We start from the raw sequence: 22,461 nt of genomic DNA, 5'->3' as shown, positions 1-22,461 counted from the left end.
CCTCGTCCTCTCACAAGTAGCATCCAGGAACAACTATTGTCACAGACAGTGTTACTTCAGATGGGTTGACTACATTTATTGAAAAGAAACTCGGTAAGCTGGAGATTTGGGTCTTGTAATGTTTCCTATTCCTGGAGGTTATTTGCTCATTATCTTTGATTCTTAAAGGAGGAAAACATCACCGATTCAAAAGAGGCTACAAAAATGTCATCGATGAAGCAATTCGCTTGGTGAGAGTTTACTCCTGTAGCATTTCAGTTACATGTTATAAGTGGCATAAGCTCTTCCCCAAAATTCATATACATTCAATTTACCGGTTACACGTACATGATATAGTAGCTATAATCTTGAATATTTGATGGAAGCATTTCATTGACATTGTTTGTTGAATACTGGAATCATTGTATGGCTGGAACACATAATGACACTTTCCAGAAATCCGTCCATACATGCATTCTAAGGGAATAGCAACATGGACAGAGAACATATCATTGGATGCTGTTGGGACTTTGCAATTGCATGTAATAGCAGAGAAGACACCATGTATGAGCTAGTCACTATATCAGAATCTATGTTTGGCACTGGGGTGCAAAGTTTTTTTTTTTTTTTTTTTTAAATTTTTATAACCTTCAAAAATTATTAGAAGATACGTCTTTTTTGAAACCAATGCACAGAGATCTGCATATATGATTGCATGTCTGTCAACTAACCCTCCATTATCACATATGGTCTATAGTGCAGCCTTACGGTTATTTATGTCCTTGTTAACATCCGTCTAGAAGTAGACTGGATATGCATTCATGAGGCATTCAAGTTAAAATGACCAATTCATTTCAAAACATTCATTGCTGTTTTGAAATGACAGATGAATCTATCAAAGATCCAAGTATAGACCTATTTTGAGACCGATCTTTAGTTATTCTGTTTAACTCAATCCATCAGCAGCACATTTTGATTGCTTGGACATCTATATTGTTTTATTGCTTGGTAGATTTGGTTATAGTAATAAGTCATCAGCATCTCCTGAAAATCTCCAATTAAACTTCAAAACAATGATGACAGAACTCTGTTGGTGAAGAGTCACATCTAGCTATTGAAACCAGTGGCCATGGAGCACTCAAGGAGAATCACTGGCTGGATGATGGAGCATACCTCATGGTAGGCATTAGTCTGATATATCTTCTGGAGAGCTTGTACCTTTATAGTCTGGTGCTGAAAGAAATTACTAGAAAGGCTCACCTTGCATGATCATCTTTCCATATTTTTAATTTTCCATGTCTTGCAGGTGAAGCTCCTAAATAAACTTGCTTCTGCCCGGGCTTCAGGAATGGATACTGGTAGCAAAGTTCTAACTGATCTTGTAGAGGGCCTGGAAGAACCAGCTGTTGCTATGGAACTAAGAATCAAGATAGATCAGAATCATCCGGATATCAATGGAGGGTACGCTGGCTCCTAAATCACTCTAGTTTTAGAGGTTTTTGTCCTCTTGAGAAGAAAAACTTGTACAAATTTAGCCCATTATTTGGAACCCATTTTTTTTCCTCAATGGTTCTCACTTCCCATTTCATCTAATTACGTAATTACTGTAACAAACATTCTAAAATGGGATTTATGTGGCATCATTTCTTGCATCCATTTCTCAGTCTGGCAACCATGCTTTGGCCCATATTGTCATTATCCCCTAGGTCCATGAGTTTTTTCCTTGACAAGTCCTGTGTGTTTTCTTTATATTCCATTCAGCTCCTTCACCTGAAATATTTCCTAAATTATCAGCTGTCACTTAGCTTCTTGAAAAGCATGGGAATATTGGAAATCGTCTAATTGTGCATCCCGATACGTATGTCTTACAAATTCTTGGAATTGAGCCACTCTTTAGTTTGACTGATTTGATAAGCTTTGACAATTGCAGATCTTTCCGTGACTATGGAGAGGCAGTGCTGAAACACCTGGAGAATTTAATAGGTTCAGATTCAAAGTTGCAAAAAGCCCCTATTAACTATGAAGGCGTAAGTTCTATATTTTTTAGTTCACTAGTCTCTGGCAAGTTAGTTCTGTTTTTTCAATTTACTAGGCAGGTTTCACATGTGCTTGTGCATAAGGATGTGTGCATAAGGTAGGTGCACGTTTGACTTCAAATAAGTGGCAAGTAAAATTTGGCATGCACACAATTAGTAGGTTTTTATTATCATAATTTCATAAAATTGACAACAAATTTCATTTTTAAGATATACACACACCACTGATTATTAGTCACCATTGTTAAGCAAATTTTATTTTTAAGCTATAGAAAAGCCGCATTGGTTTGAACGTGATGGCTGGTTTTCTTGGTTCCATGGATGATTATCAAGAGGTGGATGACTAGATCTCAGAAAACCATATTGGTTTGAACGTGATGGCTGATTTTCTTGGTTCCATAGTCACTGGCGAGAAGATCGATCAGGGGAAGAAGATCGGCTGAGACGAAGGAAAGGGACAAGCCGAAGATTGAGAGAAAAGAAAAAACGTAGTTGGGGGAGAACTGAGTGGCTTCTAGCAGGTTGTAGGAAGAAAAGAAAGGAAAAGAAGAAAGACATGGAGATGGAGAGAAGAATGCTATAAGAGCTATCAATGGCTTTCATTGCAAATTTTCCGGAGTGGTTTGAACTACACTTTTGCAAGGTTTTTTGGGAAATATGGAGAGGTGATAGACGTAATCATACCAAGGGTGAAGGGTTCTGCAAAAATCAGAGGTTTGCTTTTATTTGAATGCAGAAGATGGAAGACCTGGAAAGAGCAATGAAGGTCTTGAATGCGCCTGTTATGGTGGAAGAACGCTTCAGGTCAACAAGGCAAGATATGGCCTTGAGGTGGTGAATTGGGAGTCCAAGAAGGGAAAAGGAGAAGGAGAAATGAAGATGAAGAAGGTTCAGTCACAAAGGGATTTCCATGCAAAGGAGATAGAGAAACGGGAGAATGGCAAGCACCTGGACTAGAGCTAACAAGATCTCAAGTGTAGTAGTAGAAGGCGAAAGGATAGAGGATAAGTCAAAGGTGTATGCTGCAATTGTTAACTTCTATAAGAATCATCTTAGTAAAGGAGGTTGGGAAAGGTCGAGACTTGACAACTTACATCTTAGCCGGATCTCAAGAGGAGAGGCTGATTTTTTGGAAAAACCTTTCTTTGAAGAAGAAATTAAGGCGGCAGTGGAAGATTTAGGAAGTGAGAAGGCACTTGGACCGGATGGATCCCCTATTGTTTTCTTTCAGAAATTTTTGGAGAGTGTAAAAAATGATTTGGTAGGCTTCGTCAATGAAAATTTCAAATGTGGGCACATTGCAACAGAACTAGGTGCTACTTTTACCGCTCTAATGTCGAAAAAGTAAGGAGCAAAATGCTTGGATTTCAGGCCAATAAATTTACTAGGGGCCCCTTACAAAATTTTAGCAAGAATTTTGGCTTCCAGATTTTAAAAGGTTATGGCAGGTGTGATATCTAAGAATCAGGGGGGTGTTTGTAGCAAGAAGGTAGATTACGGACAACGCCTTGATTGTGCACGAATGCATCAATGCATGTCATAGGGAAGGGAAGAAAGGAGTAGTTTGCTAGCTTGAAATAGAAAATGCTTATGATCATGTGGAGTGGGATTTTCTAGATAACATGCTTAATCGAATGGGATGCGGACATAATATGGAGGAATTGGGTGTAGAAGGCTGTTAAATCGACAAAGTTTTCGTTTTTGGCAAATGGATCTCCAAAGGGCTATTTCGTGGTAACCAGAGGCTTACGACGAGGGAATCCTTTGTCTTCATATTTGTTTGTGGTGGTGGCAGAGGCTTTAAGCAAGATGCGAGTCGGAGATGTGGAAGTAGGTCTTATCGACGGTTTTAAGGTGGATAAATCGGAATTTTCAAGTTTCTCACCTTTAGTGTGCATATGACACTACCCGCATTGTTATTTTTTTTTGGGCAGATGACACTACCTTGTTTGTGAGGCATAAGAAGGTAAAGTGGATAATTTAAGGAAGATCATTATGTGTTTTGAAGCGGTAATAGGCTTGAAAGTAAATATAAACAAAAGTGAGCTTCTAGGTGTTGGCCTTTCAAAGGAAGAAGTAAGCAATTTTGCTACCATATTCAGCTACTGTGTGGGTTCATTTCCATCTACCTACCTTGGGCTTCCACTTTGTAGAGGAAAGCCGACAAAAGGGCTGTGGGATAAAGTAATTGAGATTTGAAGGTAAGCTTTAAAGATGGAAAAGTAGATATCTTTCCATGGGTGGAAGGTTGACGCTTATAAAATTGGCTATGTTCAATGCTCTTATTTATTTCATGTCCCTCTTCAAATGTCCAAGATGAGTATTGGATAGGCTGGAAAAATTGAGGCGGGATTTCTTATGATGAGGTAGAAGAGAAATGTAAGTATCATCTAATAAAATAGGAAGAGGTACGTAAGCCATTTGAGGAAGGAGTGGGGCTTCAAAAGCTAGAGCAAACGAACCAATTTTAAATGGATCTATAAGTTTGGTGTGGAAAAAGGAAATCTATGAAGAGAGGTGATAGAAAGGAAGTATGGGGTTCAAGAAGGGTGGTGGTTGACAGCGGATGCACCTATGTATAGGGCTTCAACGACATGTAAATTAGTAGCAATGTTGAGGCAAAAGTTAATGGAGAATGTGGGATTTTCCTTGGGTGATGGAAAGAACATCCGCTTTTGGGAGGATGTTTGGTTGGGTGAAAATGCATTGAAGGCAGTTTTTCCAAGACAAGCAAGAATATCACCAGAGACCAATATATTGGTGGCTTGTTATTTCTCCTTCTCTGGAGAAGATATGATTTGGGTATTCCCATGTTGTAGGAATTTGTCGGATGAAGAGGAGGTTTGGTTAGGCCTTTGGAGTTATCGCGAAGTGTTAAAACTGTTGCCAAGAGTAAGGGATGAGATGGTGTGGACCCAAAGGGAAAACCAGGCATTTCTCAATAAAAGCATGGTATAGAGCACTAAGTAGGTCTTCAGGAGGAGGTCACTATAGCCTTACAACTTCGGTTTGGCATTATGGTTCTCCACTCAAGGTTGTGGCTTTGGCGTGGTTTGTGGGAAGAAATAAGGTGCCTACAGTTGACGATCTTTGTAAGAGAGGGATAGTGCTCCTGAATGTCTACGTAATGTGCCTTCAAAATGAAAATATAGTAGATCGTCTTTTTATCCATTGCCCATTTTCGAAGGAATTCCGGATAGCTTCTTACATATGTTTGGGGTGTCATGGGTAATTTCGGATGCAATGGAGAGTTTTTTGCTAGCATGGCATGGAGGTGGTTTGCTAATTCTCTCTTAAAAATTTACTTTGATCGGGTGGTCTTAACCTCCAATAAATGGATAGGATGAAGGGGCCATATTTGATTACAATAGACAATCCGGTCATTAAATTCGGACCATCCATGATGTGGGGCCCACCTCTGATTGCCAATTTTTGTATGAGATGAGAGAAAAAGAGAGAAAGAGGGAGGAGAGGGTTACCTTTGTGAGTTTTCCCCTTGATTTGGAAATCTAAGTTCTGATGGATCTGATGGGGAAAACTTTTGTGAGGTTTTCCATGGAACTGCAGTTCTTGCGAGCATGGCATGGAGGTGGTTTGCTAATTCTCTCTTAAAAATTTACTTTGAACTGGTGGTCTTAACCAGTGTTCGAAATATCGGTATCGCGCAATGTATCGCAACCTTGGGATACGGTCGGTTATCGCACAGGATATATCGTTTGTATCGCGTAATTTATCGCACTTTTTGGGAAACATTGGCAAAATGGTTGAACTTTTTTTATGAAACTTCAGGGATTATTTAAAAAAAATCTTAATACACACTTTTAAATCATAAAATCTCAAAAGGAAAAAAAAAAAAAAAGAAAAAAAAAAGTGCACATGATAATTTTCCATTGTATAGGGGTCCCAAGTTATGCGCTAATTGAACTAAGGTATTTAAATATGATGCATAACATTAAAAATTTTGTGGGCCACAAATATGTTTTTTTTAGATCAAGCTGATATTTGTTTTTTCTTTTCATCCAAGTCTGTGTGAACTTATCAACAGGTTGGATGGTCACATTGGACCTTAGAAAGTTTTCAATGGTGGGGGATCAATGACCAATGTTTCTTATAGTGTGGTTCACTTGAAACTTGTATCAGTTTCTTTTTTGGGACCATGCCATAAAATATGCAGTCCTAACAGATGGACGATGTTGATATGCAGTATATACATTGATGTGGGCCCTAAAAGTTTACTCGTGTACGCAGTTTGTTTGGTTAAATCCAAGCAACCAACAACTTGAATGGGACCTTGACCATGGGGCTACCTCGACATAAGATAGTGTATCAACACCGTTAATTCATTTTAACATATCACGTTAGGCCATGGGCCAAAAAATAAGGTAGATCCAAATCTAAGGTGGACCACACCACACAAAATAGTGGTCATTGAATGACCACCATCAAACTTTTTTGGAGCTACAAAATTTTTGGATGAAGCTAAGATTTATGTTTTCCCAGCTAGGTTTATCAAACCTTATGAACAGATTGGATGGCAAATAAACACCACGGTGGGCCCTAAGAAGCTTCAATGATGGACATCATTGCCACCACGGTTTCTTTGGTGTGGTACACTTGAGCCTTACATCTGACTCCTTTTTGGGCTCATGCCCTAAAATAACATATGAAAATGAATTGATGGTATGGATTGGTTGGTGTACCACGCACTAGTGACCTGGCTGGTGTGGGTACGTGTTGTGTGAAGATGAGCACTGACGCTCGTCGAGCTCCAATTACGCAAACAGTTCAAAGGAGAACAAAGTTACATAGGCTCCATAATAATGTATTTATTATATCCACACCGTTCATCCATCTGGAGAGATCATTTTAGATTATAGCTAAAAAATAAGTCATATCCAAAGCTCAAGTGGACCACACCACAAATATCAGTGGGATAATGATTCTCAGCGTAAAAACATTCGTAGGGCCCACCATAATGTTTATTTTACATTTGTTGAAGTGATAAAGTCCCTTGATATACATTGATACACCACACTTTAACAGCTTAAGCTTTTAGAGTAAATGGTTGTTTGACATAGTATCAGAGCGGAAGGTCCTATGTTCGAATGTTTAGAGCAGCATATATGCCTCGCTAATATATTATTCTCCCACGGGGGTCAGGAAAATTAGGTCCAACCCAAGGACCAGGAAATTAAGCCCGGCCTATTTATGGTGTGAGTGTCCCTCCACCCTCGTCAGTATGTTCCCGTGCGGAATTCCCACCCCGCATGTGCGGGGGTTGTTGAAGTGATAAAGTCCCTTGATATACATTGATACACCACACTCTGACAGCTTAAGCTTTTAGAGTAAATGGTTGTTTGACACCATCCAATCTGTTCATGAGGTCACACGGACCTGGATGAAGAGGAAAAACAAATATCATATCGATCCAAAACTTTTGTGACCCTTAAAAGGGTTTCAATGGTAGACATTCAATCTCCCACTGCCTATTTCAGTGTGGTCCACTTGATCTTTAGATTTGTCTTAATTTTTGGCTCAAGCCTTACGACCAGCTTGTCAAATGGATGAATGGTTTGGATAGAACATATACCTCATGATGGGACCCACAGAACTTGGTGACGTCAACACACCATCCAGGTCTGTGGTGTGTGGTACACCAGCCCAGCCACATCTCGTAATAAGGGCTCGGAGCCCTTTTTTTTTTTTTAATTTTAAGGAGAGAGGGTTTTGGAACCCTAAAATCTCTACCAAATCTATCATTTGGCAGAGGTTTTCTTCGGATTTCGTCGAGAATTTCTCCGGATTTCGCGATTTCTCTGAATTTCGACGGATTTCGCCCAAATCTCTCCTAAGAGATTTTGTTGCTGCAATTCGAATGGCCCTTCAAATACAGCTTCCGATTAGGGCGATCTCCTCTACAGGTACCAAAATCTACTTGTTGAAAGTTTTTTTTTTTTTTTCTTAATAATGATGTTGTACCAACATCTTGGAATTGTAGTATCGTTGATGTCGCACGATATCGAATGATATTTGGTGATATTATGTGATATTTATCAATATATCGATCCATATAAAGTATTCTGTAAATTTTTTCAAAATTTTAGTATCTTTCGAAGGGTTTCATATCGCTGGATTGCGATACTGATAATATCGGCCAATAGTATCGATATTTTGAACACTGGTCTTAACCTCCAATAAATGGCTAGGATGAAGGTGCCATATTGATTACAATAGACAGTCTGGTCATTAAATTTGGACCATCCATGATGTGGGGCCCACCTCTGATTGCCAATTTTTGTATGAGAGAGAGAGAGAGAGAGAGAGAGAGAGAGAGAGTTTTCCCTGTGATTTGGGGAAAACTTTTTGGGAGATTTTCCATGGAACTGTAGTTCTCCACCATTTTTAAGTATGTTTTCTATTCTTGCAAATAGTGGGAATGTAAGTTCCTGTAAAAACTATTTTCCAGAATTGGGTTCTGCTTCCCAAATATGCCAAAGTTCCATATAGGTGCCGATTGGTATCCATGTAAGGTGTAACCCAACTATCACGAGAGTGGCAAATATTCTTGGGTGTAGCCTTGTCGCATGGACCATGTGCAATATACTAGGATGGCCATCATCAGGATTTAGGATGATAGGTTGCTTGAAAAATCATGTTGGTTTGCAATTTTCAAAATAAATGGACGTTTGTGAAAAAGTTTAGCATGGGATCCACCTGATGCATGAACCTGCATGATTATTATCATATGGCATCAAGACATGGGTCCACCTGCTAAAGAACTTGGCTGCCACGGAGGTAACCATGATGGAGCATACACACACTGCCTTCTACACAACAGAAAAGTGACAGATGAATTTGGCCAGAGACAATAGAGCAGTGTAAATATGCATACAAGGATAGTCCATATCCAAACGGATGCACATTCACATCATGCCACAAGTTATGAGATTGCAGTCGTTCTAGACATGGGGCCCACTGTCCACATGCTTGTGAAAGAAATCTAACATGCTCAGTCGTCAAATTTCCACAGTTCATGAAACCAATGGATGAATGGATGCAATTTGATCACATTCCTGTGTCCATTGCCCCTGTATTCCCTCCATCTCTTATGTAGGTCATCCTTGAACTGTGCGTTACCTGATCAGTGGACAAGAACCCACATGTAGTGGTTGTGCCTCTTCAATCATACACATTGCATAGTTGTACATCAATCCAGATCATCCAAATCGCTCACCCAACTCTAGATGGAGCAAAACTGCAACATTACACTGGGAAGATAATACTAACCATCTGATTTTCTCTTCAAATTTCAACCAATCAATATATTACCTGTAATGATCTATATGATAGCCACTAAATGGATGTTGGGAGTTCTAAACATCATAAGTTGGGTTTATGATCTGAATTCAAGAACCAAAGTTCACGTGGTTTGAAGATATTGGGTGCTAGTGTTTGGATGTGAATTTCCAATAGCTCTCCATGTTCTCATGTCAGAGCAAGTCAGGTCAATGTTGAAAACTTGCTGATCCACCAGGAGCTCAGCCAAGCATGACTGAGTCAACTTGGTCCGGTCAGGCTGTGGATTACCTATTCCAAGCTCCATTTCTTGAGGAATCCGCTGAGTCTAACTGGCTAAGCTTTCATAAGATCAGCAAGTTTTTCATTTATCAGGACAAGTTAAACCCAGGAATTGATAGACCAATCTACAAGTGGAGTTTCGAGTCTTTCCCTGGATGCAAGTATTACGCACATGGTGACATTTCAATGTTCTCAGGGCAGTTCTCTAGTTGACTTGGAACTCTGTTTAGCTGCGCAGTCTGGCCAGACTCTAATTACTGAAGTCCAAACTCCAAATTTTCTTTTATGAAAAAAGAAAAGAAAATGAAAGGACAGTAAAAACAGCAGTAGTCAATATCATCAACTCTCTCCACTTTTTCATTTACTCATCCTAGCTTGAAGTTTCAACCTTATGTCTTGAGTGTCTTTTTCATGATTTTGGCATCTAATCTGCACTTAAGAAAGTGAAGAAAGAGATTTCTGCCAAGAAACCAGAACTGAGATGGCACTTTTGACTTTAGTTTTTTTTTTTGGGAAGTTCCTGAACACAATACATTTTTTCCACATTCCTGAACAGATTCGTGTCTCTGGATATGGCGGGTGGTTCCTACTCAGACTCTCCCTTCATGACCCTGTTTTGCCTCTTAATATCGAGGTAAATTACTTTAAATTTCCCAAAATGTCAGTGAACTTGCACCTTGTTAATATTATACCTGCATTGACAAAATAATCACAAAAAATTGCAGGCACCGAGTAACGAGGATGCCATGAAGCTTGGGCTCGCTGTACAGGCTGCTGTTAAAGAGTTCCCAGCATTGGATACATCAGCACTAGACAAGTTTGTCCAAGCATCATAGTTGAAGGATTTGTCGCGGTTTTTTCCAACAATGAAAGCCTTACGACCAGCTATGGCGCCTGTCATTATTGGGTTTCCTGAACTTGTTAGTAGTTTGTTTTAATTTGATTTGGGATTGCCAAATTGCAGATCAAGAGGTGGCCGATTGTTCTGATGTTCTTCTCCGAAACTCAGGGCACTCAAATGAGCAGTTTGGGTGGATGGCAATCCATATGGTGCTATAATAATGGCAGTGGGAATATATCACCAAAATACGATTTGAAATTGACAGTGCAACATGGTCGGTCCAAATCATAACTGAGTTGTTTTGTAGGAGCAGGATTTGAAGAGAATGAGAAGGAAACGTGCATTGTAGTGCAGCAACTCTCCACTGCCGTTTGGATGCCTCTAGAACTCTCTGCCAAAGCTTCGTGGACAGCAAGTTCCCGAAAAAAGGAAAAATGATTTCCTTACCTCATCTAATGAAAGAACTATTTCTCTATTTTGGAGTCTAGAACCTTAGAAGCAGGAGCTCGAGTTGGTTAAGTAGAGAGTTCCACACTTCAAAAGACACCAAGGTGAAAGGGTAAAAAGCAGACCCAACTGCCCAAGGTCTTCTATTAGGTTTTGGGGCGACATAAATTCAGGTGTCATTTTGATCTATTAAAATAGAATGCCGGTAGTTAAGCTTTGCCAATCAATCACTTCAGATGCTCTACACCCTTTGATGGCGTCCAGATCCTCCATGAGGGCAAAAGCTGACAATGGCAAGCAGATGGGGTTGGCATGGGTCTCGTCATCATTTATAGCAATCCAAGGCTCTGCATTTTAAAGATAGATTCTGTTGCAAATTTTAAGATCAGTGGTCACACAGCCATCAACCTTGTTTGCCTTTGACTCTCAGGAAATCAGCTAACTGGTACCCCACACAATCTAATCTAAAGGGCAAGCAAGTGAGATAATCTAGAGGCAGATGGTAGTTGCACTGCAGAATGAGCTTGTGCCGGAGCAGTTGGCTGAACAGAATCTGAAAGGGGTTCACCAGACCATTCTAGGCAAATGTTAGGCAACTATTACCAAGTACCCAATGGGGACTGCAAATAGTTAGGGTCTAAGAGCATGCACTCTCCGAGAGCATGATGAAGATTCCCATGGGTGAAATTGCATATTTCTCAGCATGCCCAAAATCCTTGAATCCCTCCAAGGACTTCTTTGATATTCCATCTTTCACACCAGAACTCCCTGTTCATTCAAGATTACCCTCCCACTGTTATAGTGGTATGTAAATCTTAAATGCTTTTGAGGTCACTTAATTAGGACTTAGAACCTGTGCGAACATCACACATGATTGTATTTTACCACTGATGAAACTTGTCTACTCTTTGAACTTTTCCTCAGATTCACTGTTCAAACAAATTGGATTTTACCAGTTCCTTTTCAGAAAACTACAACTGAATGAGAATATATCTCTGCAAATGGAATCGGGACAAGTTCTCTTACATGTCTCTTACATGTCGCTAGAAACTCTCTGCAAAATCTAATGGTATCAACTATACATTTTTCTACTTATATACCATTTTACCCAGTGTAAAGGCCATTAAATATTGTCCATCCATTGTACACGTCACTATATGCTTCTGCTATCCACACCCATTTGTGCAATCTATACATATTCAAACACATGGAACAGACATGGAAAGAATGCACGCTTGCTAACATAAACCCACAACCTTCTTTCGATGTGGGGTGAATCAAATGGCAGCAGCAGTGGTGCTGGTTAGGAGCTTCATCATGAAGTTAAACTCCATACCTGCGGAGGTTTTCGGCTGAGGCCAGTTTGCACGGTCAGGAACCTTGATGCATCTGAAGCCTTGGCCTACGTACAGTTGCATAGCTGCTGGGTTGCTCGCATCGCAGTGCAACGCAATGGCCCGGCAACCCCAGTTCCTTGCCACGGCCTCTGCCTTGGCAACAAGTCTTTTGGCAATCCCTTTGCGCCTGTCCCTCTGCCGAACTGCAACGTTTGATATGTATGCTATTCCTGTCCTGAGAAGATTTGGTCATCTCAATTCAGATATCTAGAGATTCCATGTGTGAAAAAGATGCAAATCATGGGGAATGTGTTGATGTTTGTTTTCTATCTACAGCTAGCAATTGTTCTGCAGCACTTTCATGTCAGGTTTGAGGAAAATTAATGCAACCTTTCCTTTCATTGATGTAAACTATTTAAATGCCTCCAGAAAACTTGAAAAATAATCAGAACACCGTCTTAAGATTCTACTTGCATTTGTACATATGGTCATTATGTGATGATGCATGTAATGATAACACTCTCTAACTCACCAACCATAAAGTCATGAGCTGGACAAAGACAAACAATGAATACAATATATTTTAAAAGGTTGAAGAGAGGGCAATACAAACTGAGCCTCATCAGTAAAAACAGAAACATGTAAACTGGATATGGATGCCCAACTAGGTGTAAGGCATGGGTACCAGATGTAAAACATGGAACACCCAGATCCATAGCTCAACCGGCAGACTGAGTGGATATACCTCCTTTCAACACTTGAGGTCTTGGTATCGATCCCTAGCGGGGGTGGCTAACATGGAGTGTGTGTACTGACATGGGTGTGTACTGACAAGCTAACCCAAAAAAAAAGATGAAAAACATGGAGACCCATGCAGGCATGTACATAAAAACATGAATACAAGAAGAGAGGAAGGAATCACCATAATCTGGCCCTTAAAAAGAAAAAGGAAAGCCCTAATCTGATCTCCATCTTGTTGTAAGACATTGGTACCAGATGTCAAATACGGAAACTCCAAAACCCAAAAAGCAGGCATGTACATACAAGCATAAGATGATAAAGATGGAAACTCTGGCTCTCCTTGATTAACATGTCTGGCACCTTTGAATAAGGCATTTTTTTTTACTTTTTTAATTTTTTTCTTTCTTAAATGAAGTTCCTGGTTATGGATGCATGTTAAATGACTTAGTTACAGGTATGAGCCTCGAACATCTGGGGTCATTAGTCTCACGAAACAACGGGTTACCCTCTCGATGCAACGGGTTTGATCCAACTTATCCACAAAGTAAAATGGCCCGTAATGGTTGTGGAAGCTTACATGGTATAACAGATAGGCTTACAAAGGTCCTTTAGGGTATATCTCCCGCAGCTGCATGCACGTCATCAACAAAAAAATAATGGAAAGCAAAGAGTAAAAAATTGGAATTCAAGTGCATGGGGAAGTGTACATACCCAATGGAGCCAACACTAAACTGGGAAAATGATTTCCAACAGACTAGTAGATTCTAGGATGACAGAAAGAAAAGAAACTCCCTAATTAAGGGGGGAATGTGGATGAATCCAACAGCCTTCTAGAAGCAAAGCCCACTAGAAAACTTAGAAGAATCACTTTTCTAAACAAGAGTATAAAAGAAAATACCCAAAAAAGTTCCATTCGCAAAAAAAATCTAGTAGTGATCCATGCATATGGCCTTGTATATATAGGCTTTGAACATGCACACAACTTTCCTAAGTTAACTTCAGATCTTTTCTTGCTAAGCAAGTTTTACACTCCAAAGGGAAACTACCAACAGAGAAGAAAAATGCTTAATCCACGCACGTGTACAGGATGAAAAGTGTTCCTGGGACACTTGGTAGGGTGCCAAGAGTTGGAAGTGTTTTAAAGTGTCAACTCCAAAAGTCTAGTCACTGGGACATTTCTGAACACAAATAAATAATATTTAATTCAATAAATAAACTTAACAAAAAAATAAAATAAAATGATGATAAACAATGATACTTTGATTGAGTGTGTCGGATGATACACATGCACATAGAAATTATTTAAAAGTTGCGTATGTGGCATAAAAGTCAAATTCAACTCTCCAAATTATGATTCCTAGTTCAGATGCATCATGAACAACTAGGCTTATTTGATCATCCAACTATTGTGGTGGTAGACATTTATTGGACAGTTAAAAACGAAAATATGCAATGGTCCTATTTCAACAAACAAATGTCCATGAATAAGAGGTTAGGATTGTTCAATCAATCTGATTTTGCTACTGTTGAGTTAGCAGAAGTGGGGTTCACAATTTAGTTGGCTTAATTTGAGTTAACATATTCCACATGTACCATTTCTGAGTGCCTGCATATCAAGTTTTATGTGCTGCCTGAGTATCCCATAACTTCCCTAAAATGATGAAAACATAAAAAGAAAGGAATTTAGACAAGCATATCCACATAGTTCTAATAGAAAAAATAAAAATAAAAATTGACTAATCTAAAGTAACAAATAATTGATTAATAAAACCACCAATCGCCCATAATCATCCCAAGAATTAGTGCTTTTTATGAACGTTGCTCACTCTCTGAAAAATTGGAGAACCCCCATGCAAGAATAAATAAAAAAAGAACAAGAACGCTTGCTTTTTTGTTATATGGGTCATCGTACTTATAATGAAAAATGAACTAACATCTAGAGAATGAGAGGAAGTTGGTTTCTTCAACAACAAGGGAATGGTGGCAAACTTGAGGGCTGGGAGTGAGAGATCTTTTGGCTTAAAAGAAAATTAACGAAAGGAAACAAACGAGAAAGATCAAAGGAAGGATTCTTCCATAATATGTTTGACAATTTAGTCAAGGTGTCCAACAACTGGCAATTTTGATGACATCGCCAGGACACTGTGTAATACATATTTTGAAGTGTTGTGTCATGTACAAAGTGTCCAAGACTCCCCAAGTTTCAGCACAGTCAAAACCTAGAAAGTGGAACTTTTCAAGTAATACTGATGAATTCAAAAAAAGAAGAAGAAGAAGAAGAAGAAGACGAAGCACCGATGAACAGTAGAGACATTTGAATGGACGAACAGCATGTATGTGTGAGCACTATGCACATGTGAACAATGCAAACGTGGGGTCCATAACAAGATCAGATTACTTCTGGGCCAATCAATCTGATCTGATCGCGTTAAGGCCCTCCATCTGATCTGATTGCTCTGTGGGGCCATCAATCTGACTGTAGGTGTCAAATCATTGTGATTGGAGGTCTGGATGCACCAAAACCACTTCTAGGAATATCAAAATTTTAAGATAAGGGGACTTCTCCCATATTTTTGTAGAGTGCCTTTTGTTGACCCGTGGCATCTTCTGATTGTACTTCAGTGTCTTGTTTGTGTTTCCTGTCTATGGGCATCCTTTTTTCTTTTCCTTCTCTTGTCAAAGGCCTTATAAGGGCATTCCTTAATTCTTCTTTCTCTGTTAAGGAGCATTAACACTAATTTCCAGGACTAAAATACATTATCCTCCAACTTTCCAAAAAAAAAAAATGGTCTCCTCCCATTACGGCTGACTATAATAAATCTTACATCATACCACTGCCAAATAATGCTTGCATCAAGATTGGTGTACAGCTGAATGTTTAGATCTAGTTTATTGTACAACCAAACCTGTTTTTTTTTTTTTTTTTTTCTGAGCTTTCATAAGATGCCTTGATCCAGGTAAGAGTGACAAAACCAAATCAAATAAAGAGTATCAATTTGGATATGAACCTTTTTCTTGAAGATCAAACCCTTAAGTTTCTTCACAGACAACAAAAAGATAAAAAAACAAGGGCTGTAGATTAATATCCAACAACCTACTAGCTGTTATGCTAGTAATTGCAATAAAGCCCGCTCTTCTTCTACTGTAAGCACACATGCCGAAGGGAACCACCACATAAAATAGCTCCAGAAAAAATGTCTTTTTATTCCATCATACCTCCCTAGAAGAGAGTCTTTACATGTATATAGATTCTTTAGTAAAGCAAGAGAAAACTTAATATAATCCTAACCATCTATTACTTTAATCCAAACCATCTATTTCAGTGAAATATTAAAAATGACTGAAAAACCTTGAAACATGTCACATCCCCAAATTTTGTTGTATCTCAAACAGTGTTAGAATCACAATATCACAGGCTCATTTGAAAGCTAACTCAATAGGCTCTCTAGCAAGACCAATGTCATCTTATTCAAACATCGTTTGATACTCGAAAAGTGGCCCCCTATATAAGTAACGAATATAAACTCAAACTAATTGAACAAGTTGTTTAAACGACTGTTGGTATGATTTAGAATGCACATTGGAACTGTTGATCTTTCATTGGAGTTATTAAACCCTCAAAGTGGTTTTGGTATGATTTAGAATGCACATTGGGACTGTTGATCTTTCATTGGATTTATTAAACCCTTAAAGTCGTTCAAATCTTCAATCTAGACAATTGGATGGTCTGTATCCTCCTTGATCACAACCCTTGGATTGGCTCAATCTATGATAGGGCAGCTTATGTAGCCTGGATGCATCAAAGAGATTGATTTCTATCATATTTTAGATATCTGTAGACTCATAATAACTTGCTTTGGAATTTCAGGACTCAAGAATAGAGTTTGAGGTGAAGGCCTCCGCACCGTATTGGGATCTTGTTCATAAGATGGCGTCATATATCACATATGATGGTTATCATTGCCAACAAGTACAACTTACAAAAAGTGTGCAATGTACATAAGCGTGTCATATTGGATATGATCCGGAGAATTACAGATTCAAATTGTCATATGAAGAAATATACAAAAACCTAGGCTCTCAAGAAAAGGAATAAACCACGAGGAGTCATAATAGCAGGTAAGGTTAGCTACATTAAGTATACTTTCATCTAACAACAAGGCCATCTAGAAGCCTTAGTTTTCCCTGTTTGTATATCCTGGCTTTGGCCCCCTTTTTTCAATAAAATTTGTTCCTATTGCTCAATAAAATAAAATAAAAAATAAAAAAAAATCTAGACTACTAGATGTTTTTGGATTAAGATTTAGAAAATAATGTCTAACCGAAGGTATGGCTCTTGATAGAGTGGAATGGTAGAAAAGGATTCAAGTAGCCTACCCCAATTAATTGGGATAAGGCTTAGATGATGATGATGATGATTAAGAAAACAATGTGTTCTACTATATTGCCAAAGCATGAACCTTCTAACTCAACAATTAAGCCTTAACTCACCTTCTTTGTCGAAGTGGACCTTTTCTTGGAAGGAAATCAGCCACTGTATCTATCGTCAATATTCCAGCAACAGACCCCTTGTTGAAGCTGAATTTCCCTTCAAAACCTCCAATTTTGAAGTCTTCACTTCCAAAGAAAAAGTTATCATTGAAAGAGTTGCTGATAACAGCAACAAGACATGTCCTCATGCAACCATTTGGTACAGAGAATCCTGACAACAATCCCACCAACCGGTTAATCCTCAGTGCCAAATCTAGAGGAAAAGAATAGTTTGGGAAGAATGAGCTACAGTGAGTCTCAGCCACTTCCCAGCAATCCTCTAACCGTGCCTCTCGGACGACAACCTCAGGGCGAACAGATGGAAAGAATTCAACTGCCTGACTGGCTCTGCAAGCTCCTATACAAGGAAACATTATTGAAGGAGAAATGAATCTTTGGAATTTCAAAATCTAAATGGTGCATGGACCCCAAGTAAAACAGAACTTGCAGGTCAAATGAATTCTCAGGGCTTTCAAATCAGGCTAAAAAATTCCAAGCATCATCAAAGTCACTGCTCAACTTGCACAATCCAGGCTTGCCCTAGATTAACTTTATTAACTTTTTATGGATAAACAAAATTTTTAATGAAGGCTGAATCATTAATTTCCGTGACTGCAAATGATTCATATTTCATCAACTTTTTTTTTTTTAAAAAAAAGAACATGCATCAGCCTAACCCCAACATATACTTACACACATCTATACAAACATAGATAAATTGCGTACACAGATAGAGTTATATACATATTGATCAGCATGAGTGCGGACGAACAAAACATACTCGCAAACACATTGTACACATGCACAATAGAAAGTCCCTTGTCCAATGCTGTTGGAAGTTGGAACCAGATGGTTAGTCTTCATACTAAGGAGCTACTTAGTGGATAATCAGAATTTAGGGTTACATGGCTGTCAATAATACAAGTATACAAAGGAAGTTGTTAGGAGTACCAGGATGATTAATGAGGATGACGGCCAAAATATCTCAACATTCCATCAACAGGATATAAATAATGGTGTTGTAGTACAACTTGCCTGGGGACCTAAACTGGTATGGCTCATCCGTTTCAGTCCAATTTCAGTCTGGTCACTTGCTTCATTGCTGAACCAAAATTGGTACGACTCAGAAGAAAAAAATTGTATCAAACAAATGTAAACCAAGCATTCAAGGCAAACAATGCCTCGCATCCTCTAGTGGGAAGGAGATCTGACAGCTAACAAATTTTATTTTATTTTTTGATAACTGATAATTTATTAATAAAAGCCAAAAGCCAAACAACAACAAAAGAGGAGAGAAACCAAAAGAAAAAAAAAAGAAGAAGAAATACAACCCAACAACAGAGAAATCAGTCTTCCCAATCCTAAATTAACACGAGCCTTTGTAATAATAATATTAGAGATCTCACTGCAATCCTTGAAACACCAACTGTTCCTTTCCAACCAAATAGACCATAAGATGGCAAGCAATGCTAACCACCACTTTGACCTATCTTTGAAACGAGGAGCTCCCTCATGCCAAGAAAGGAAAAGCTCAACCATGGACTTTGGCAATGACCCATGGCACGTTAAAAACAGGGAGAATGCCACAGCAAACCTCCTTCGCAAATGGACAGTGGATGAAAATATGCTCCACCAATTCCTCATTTCTCATGCATAGGAGAAACATTAGGAAGCACTATTGCCCTTTTGTGCAAATTATCAGCAGCTAAAACCCTATTCCTGCCTGCCAGCCACGCAAATGCTGCTACCTGCGGAGGGGTGCCATAATGCCAAACATATCTTGCATGACTGCCTTTATCAATAGCTGTGGGACTAGAGAGCACTTCGATGAAGGAACGGACCAAGAATCTTCCCAATAAATTCCTCCAGATAAGCGCCATCTTCTTCACCCAGATTGGGACATAGGCCACTGAGCCAAGAGAGGAGCCTAGATAACTCCTCGATTTTGACATCCAGAGGATCATGACGGCAAGGAGGAAGCCACGCACCCTCTTGACCTTGACCCAGCTACTGAGATGTTCTGGATGGGGCAGAGGCTTGCTAGGTAGGGAAATTCGAATATGAGGGTGGACCCCCGCACCTTGATATCATCCCAGAAACAAACATTTTCTCCGTTCCCCACTGAAAACCTGATTCTTGAAAAATAAAAAATAAAAAAATCCAGCCATCCCAACAATCAATTTCCAACAGGAAGAGGCCCTATAAAGAGAGGACTCCCAAATCCACCACCTTGAACTGGAAACCCCATACTTGCCCGCAATAACTGATCTCAAAAGACTCCCTTCCTTCACCCTAAATCTCCACCCCAATAGCATAGAATTAACAACTTCTATCCTGATTTGACCCCCCCACCCCATCCAGGGCTTACAAAGCTGCCTCCAACTCAACAGATGAGACTTCCCATTTTGAGGTCTGCCTTGCCAGAGGAAATCTCTCCTCAGTTTATCCATTCTCTGAAAAATGGACTGGGGGCAGCAAAATAAGGACATAAAATAAAAAAAAGGGAGATTTGACAAAGCCACCTTGATTAAGGGGATTCTACCACCTAAAAAGAGAAGATTGCTTTTCCAGAGAGATAATTTCCTTTCCATTTTTTTCAGTGACAACGTCCCAAAGATGTTTAGCCAAATTACCTATACAGAAAGGAAGACCAAGATAGGACCTTAAACCTAATTGATGCTCTCCTCTTCAATGAAGCCATCTCTGCTTCTGGTCTTAATTACACATGCATTCCTTCATTACATGGAAAATCAAATCTCAACAGTTGCTTGGATTTCAGTTTGTAAATTTGTAATTGATCAGAAATCCTAAATCCAAAAGGGAAACCCATGGTCCCCCCCTCCCCCCCCCCCCACACACACACACGCGCAAAAAGGGACAGGAAACACCTTACTTTGCTAGACAGTCTGCCTGATCTTTGGCAGTATCCAAAATGTGGAAAAACAAGGTTCCCATGAACTTGCTTAAAATTATTGTAATTCTTCTTGATTAAACTGAATGTTTGCATTTTAGTTCACTTCTATTGTGAGCAGACACCGGTGACAAGGAACACATTTTTGCTTTGTTGCGCTACTAATACTTATATTTTCTCTACAATTCTGCCCAAGCTTGTCTGAGGAAGAGTTACAGGGAGTAAAACACAGATATGTTGGTTCAGCCAGGCAACCATGTCATCACTTGGGCCTGATCTAAACAATTCGTGTGGAAGATGCTTTAGGCAAAATCCTTCAGTCTTTTTCTAATTTTGGTTGTGTGTGATTTCCTTTTGCTTGGGGTCTATTTGTTTCTCGCAAGAAACCAACAAATATTGAAGGATTACTAATCATAAAAAAGAAGAAGAAGAAGAAGAAGAAGAAGAAAAAGAAGCATCCAAATCTCATAATCTCTCCTCCTAGGCCCAATGCATGACTTGGACACGTAAATGCGCTGACTTTTGGGCCCCGCATGTCACCTGATCATCAATCCAGACCCTCTAGATCAATCATCGACAATCCAAGCCTCAACTAGCAATAAAATGACATGAGGGGGCCATCCAGACCATTAGGTTGATCATGCAGGCCCCATGAGACAATGAGATCATAGATCTGATTCCGATAATCAATTGGAGCATTTTGGACCCTTGATAAGGTCTAGATCTACAAGATGGACAGTCATATTGTTCAAAATCCTTGATCAACATCATTAGACGGGTCCGATCATCCTAATATGCAATTTTAGGGCCTGATTCTCAATAGGAAAGTAATGTGATCATTAGGACCCATTTGATGTGATTTGCGGCCTTGATGCATCAATTACCCATTTAAAAAAAGCTGCTTTGAATCTGATTAGATATCTTCCGCTAAAATCCTCTCTGGAGCTCAAACTCGCAAATAACTCAATCCATGCAAACTCCAATCAAATAATGAATCTAAGGATTGGGAGATCCAAACTAATAAGAGAGTCTTTGTGAATTCAAGGCAGCAAATCCAAGTCTTCAGTGCACCTAACTTAGAGAAAAAAAAAATGGAAAACTTCGAATCCATCCGGTGTAAAGAAAAAAAAAAACGCATAGAAATAAAATAACATAACAAAACCATAATTTTATAAAAGAATTCACGCCGCAGTCAGTGAATACCAGGACAACTCAACGCCGAAAATAAATAAATAAATAAATAACTAGACAATAGTGGAATTGAAGACCAAGCTGGAAATTGAATAAAGGGATCACATTCGATTCGACTACCTGATTTGGATGCAGAGGGATCGGCGAGAGGAGTAGAAGTAGGAGGGGAACGAGAAACCCTAATCCTCGATGGAAAAGTGAAGTCGCTGAAATGGAGAGATGAGTAGGGTTTCAGATGATTAGTTAGAGCACTGTAAGAAGGAGGAGAAATACCCAACGGAATCGTCGGCATTTCAGAGAGAGAGAGAGAGAGCGACTGAGAGAGATGGAGAAATTTCGCGGGATTTATTTTTATATTATTATTCTTTTCTTTCCTTTCCGCTCCTTCTATCCTCTACTTGAAACCATGCCACGTGGCTGGTGCGATCGTAAGGGAAATCACACGGTACACAGCCGGTAGTATATTTCGGTTATGTCCCGGATCCACGGAAGCGGATTGCGTGCTGTGTCGCACACCATTGACCTCGGTGATGTGTTGACGTCACTACGTTATGTGGGCCCACCATGATGTATGTGTTATATCCACACCGTCCATCCATTTTATGGGATCATTTTGTATTATGGGTCCAAAGTTGAGGCATATCCAAAGCTCAAGTGGGCCACACCGTAGAAAGCAGTGAGGATTGAACACTCACCATTGAAAACTTCTTGGGGGCCACAGAAGTTTTGGATCAATCTGATATCTTTATTTTCCATTCATCCAGCTCTGTGTGACCTTACGAACAGGTTGGATGGCAAATAAACAACATGGTAGACCCTAGGAAGGTTTCAATGGTGAGTGTCATTGTCCCACTACTTTCTGTAACGTGG

General features: G+C 39.4%; 2 protein-coding genes across 4 annotated transcripts in view; one reads left to right on the top strand and one right to left on the bottom strand.

Moving 5' to 3' along the window:
• Positions 1 to 10,787, top strand: part of LOC131240343 (uncharacterized) — a 40,296-nt gene extending 29,509 nt beyond the window's left edge. For all 3 annotated transcript variants that reach the window (XM_058238495.1, XM_058238493.1, XM_058238494.1), the window contains 7 exons: positions 21 to 93; positions 169 to 230; positions 1,063 to 1,158; positions 1,286 to 1,440; positions 1,910 to 2,006; positions 10,150 to 10,227; positions 10,319 to 10,787. In XM_058238495.1, coding sequence (XP_058094478.1) covers positions 21 to 93; positions 169 to 230; positions 1,063 to 1,158; positions 1,286 to 1,440; positions 1,910 to 2,006; positions 10,150 to 10,227; positions 10,319 to 10,429 — 672 coding nt within the window. In that variant the 3' untranslated portion in view covers positions 10,430 to 10,787. The remainder of the gene's footprint in view (positions 1 to 20; positions 94 to 168; positions 231 to 1,062; positions 1,159 to 1,285; positions 1,441 to 1,909; positions 2,007 to 10,149; positions 10,228 to 10,318) is intronic.
• Positions 10,788 to 11,936: 1,149 nt separating this feature from the next.
• Positions 11,937 to 21,969, bottom strand: LOC131240344 (GCN5-related N-acetyltransferase 4, chloroplastic). Its single transcript, XM_058238496.1, has 3 exons — positions 21,712 to 21,969; positions 17,451 to 17,847; positions 11,937 to 12,453 (listed from the first exon to the last, which is right to left on the bottom strand). The coding sequence occupies exons 1-3, from the start codon at positions 21,881 to 21,883 to the stop codon at positions 12,159 to 12,161; spliced, it is 864 nt and encodes a 287-aa protein (XP_058094479.1). The 5' UTR covers positions 21,884 to 21,969; the 3' UTR covers positions 11,937 to 12,158.
• Between the last annotated feature and the right edge of the window lie 492 nt (positions 21,970 to 22,461).

This window comes from Magnolia sinica, chromosome 3 (genome assembly GCF_029962835.1).
Source record: "Magnolia sinica isolate HGM2019 chromosome 3, MsV1, whole genome shotgun sequence".
Classification (NCBI taxonomy): domain Eukaryota; kingdom Viridiplantae; phylum Streptophyta; class Magnoliopsida; order Magnoliales; family Magnoliaceae; genus Magnolia; species Magnolia sinica.
This window is presented reverse-complemented; position numbering and strand designations above follow the sequence as displayed.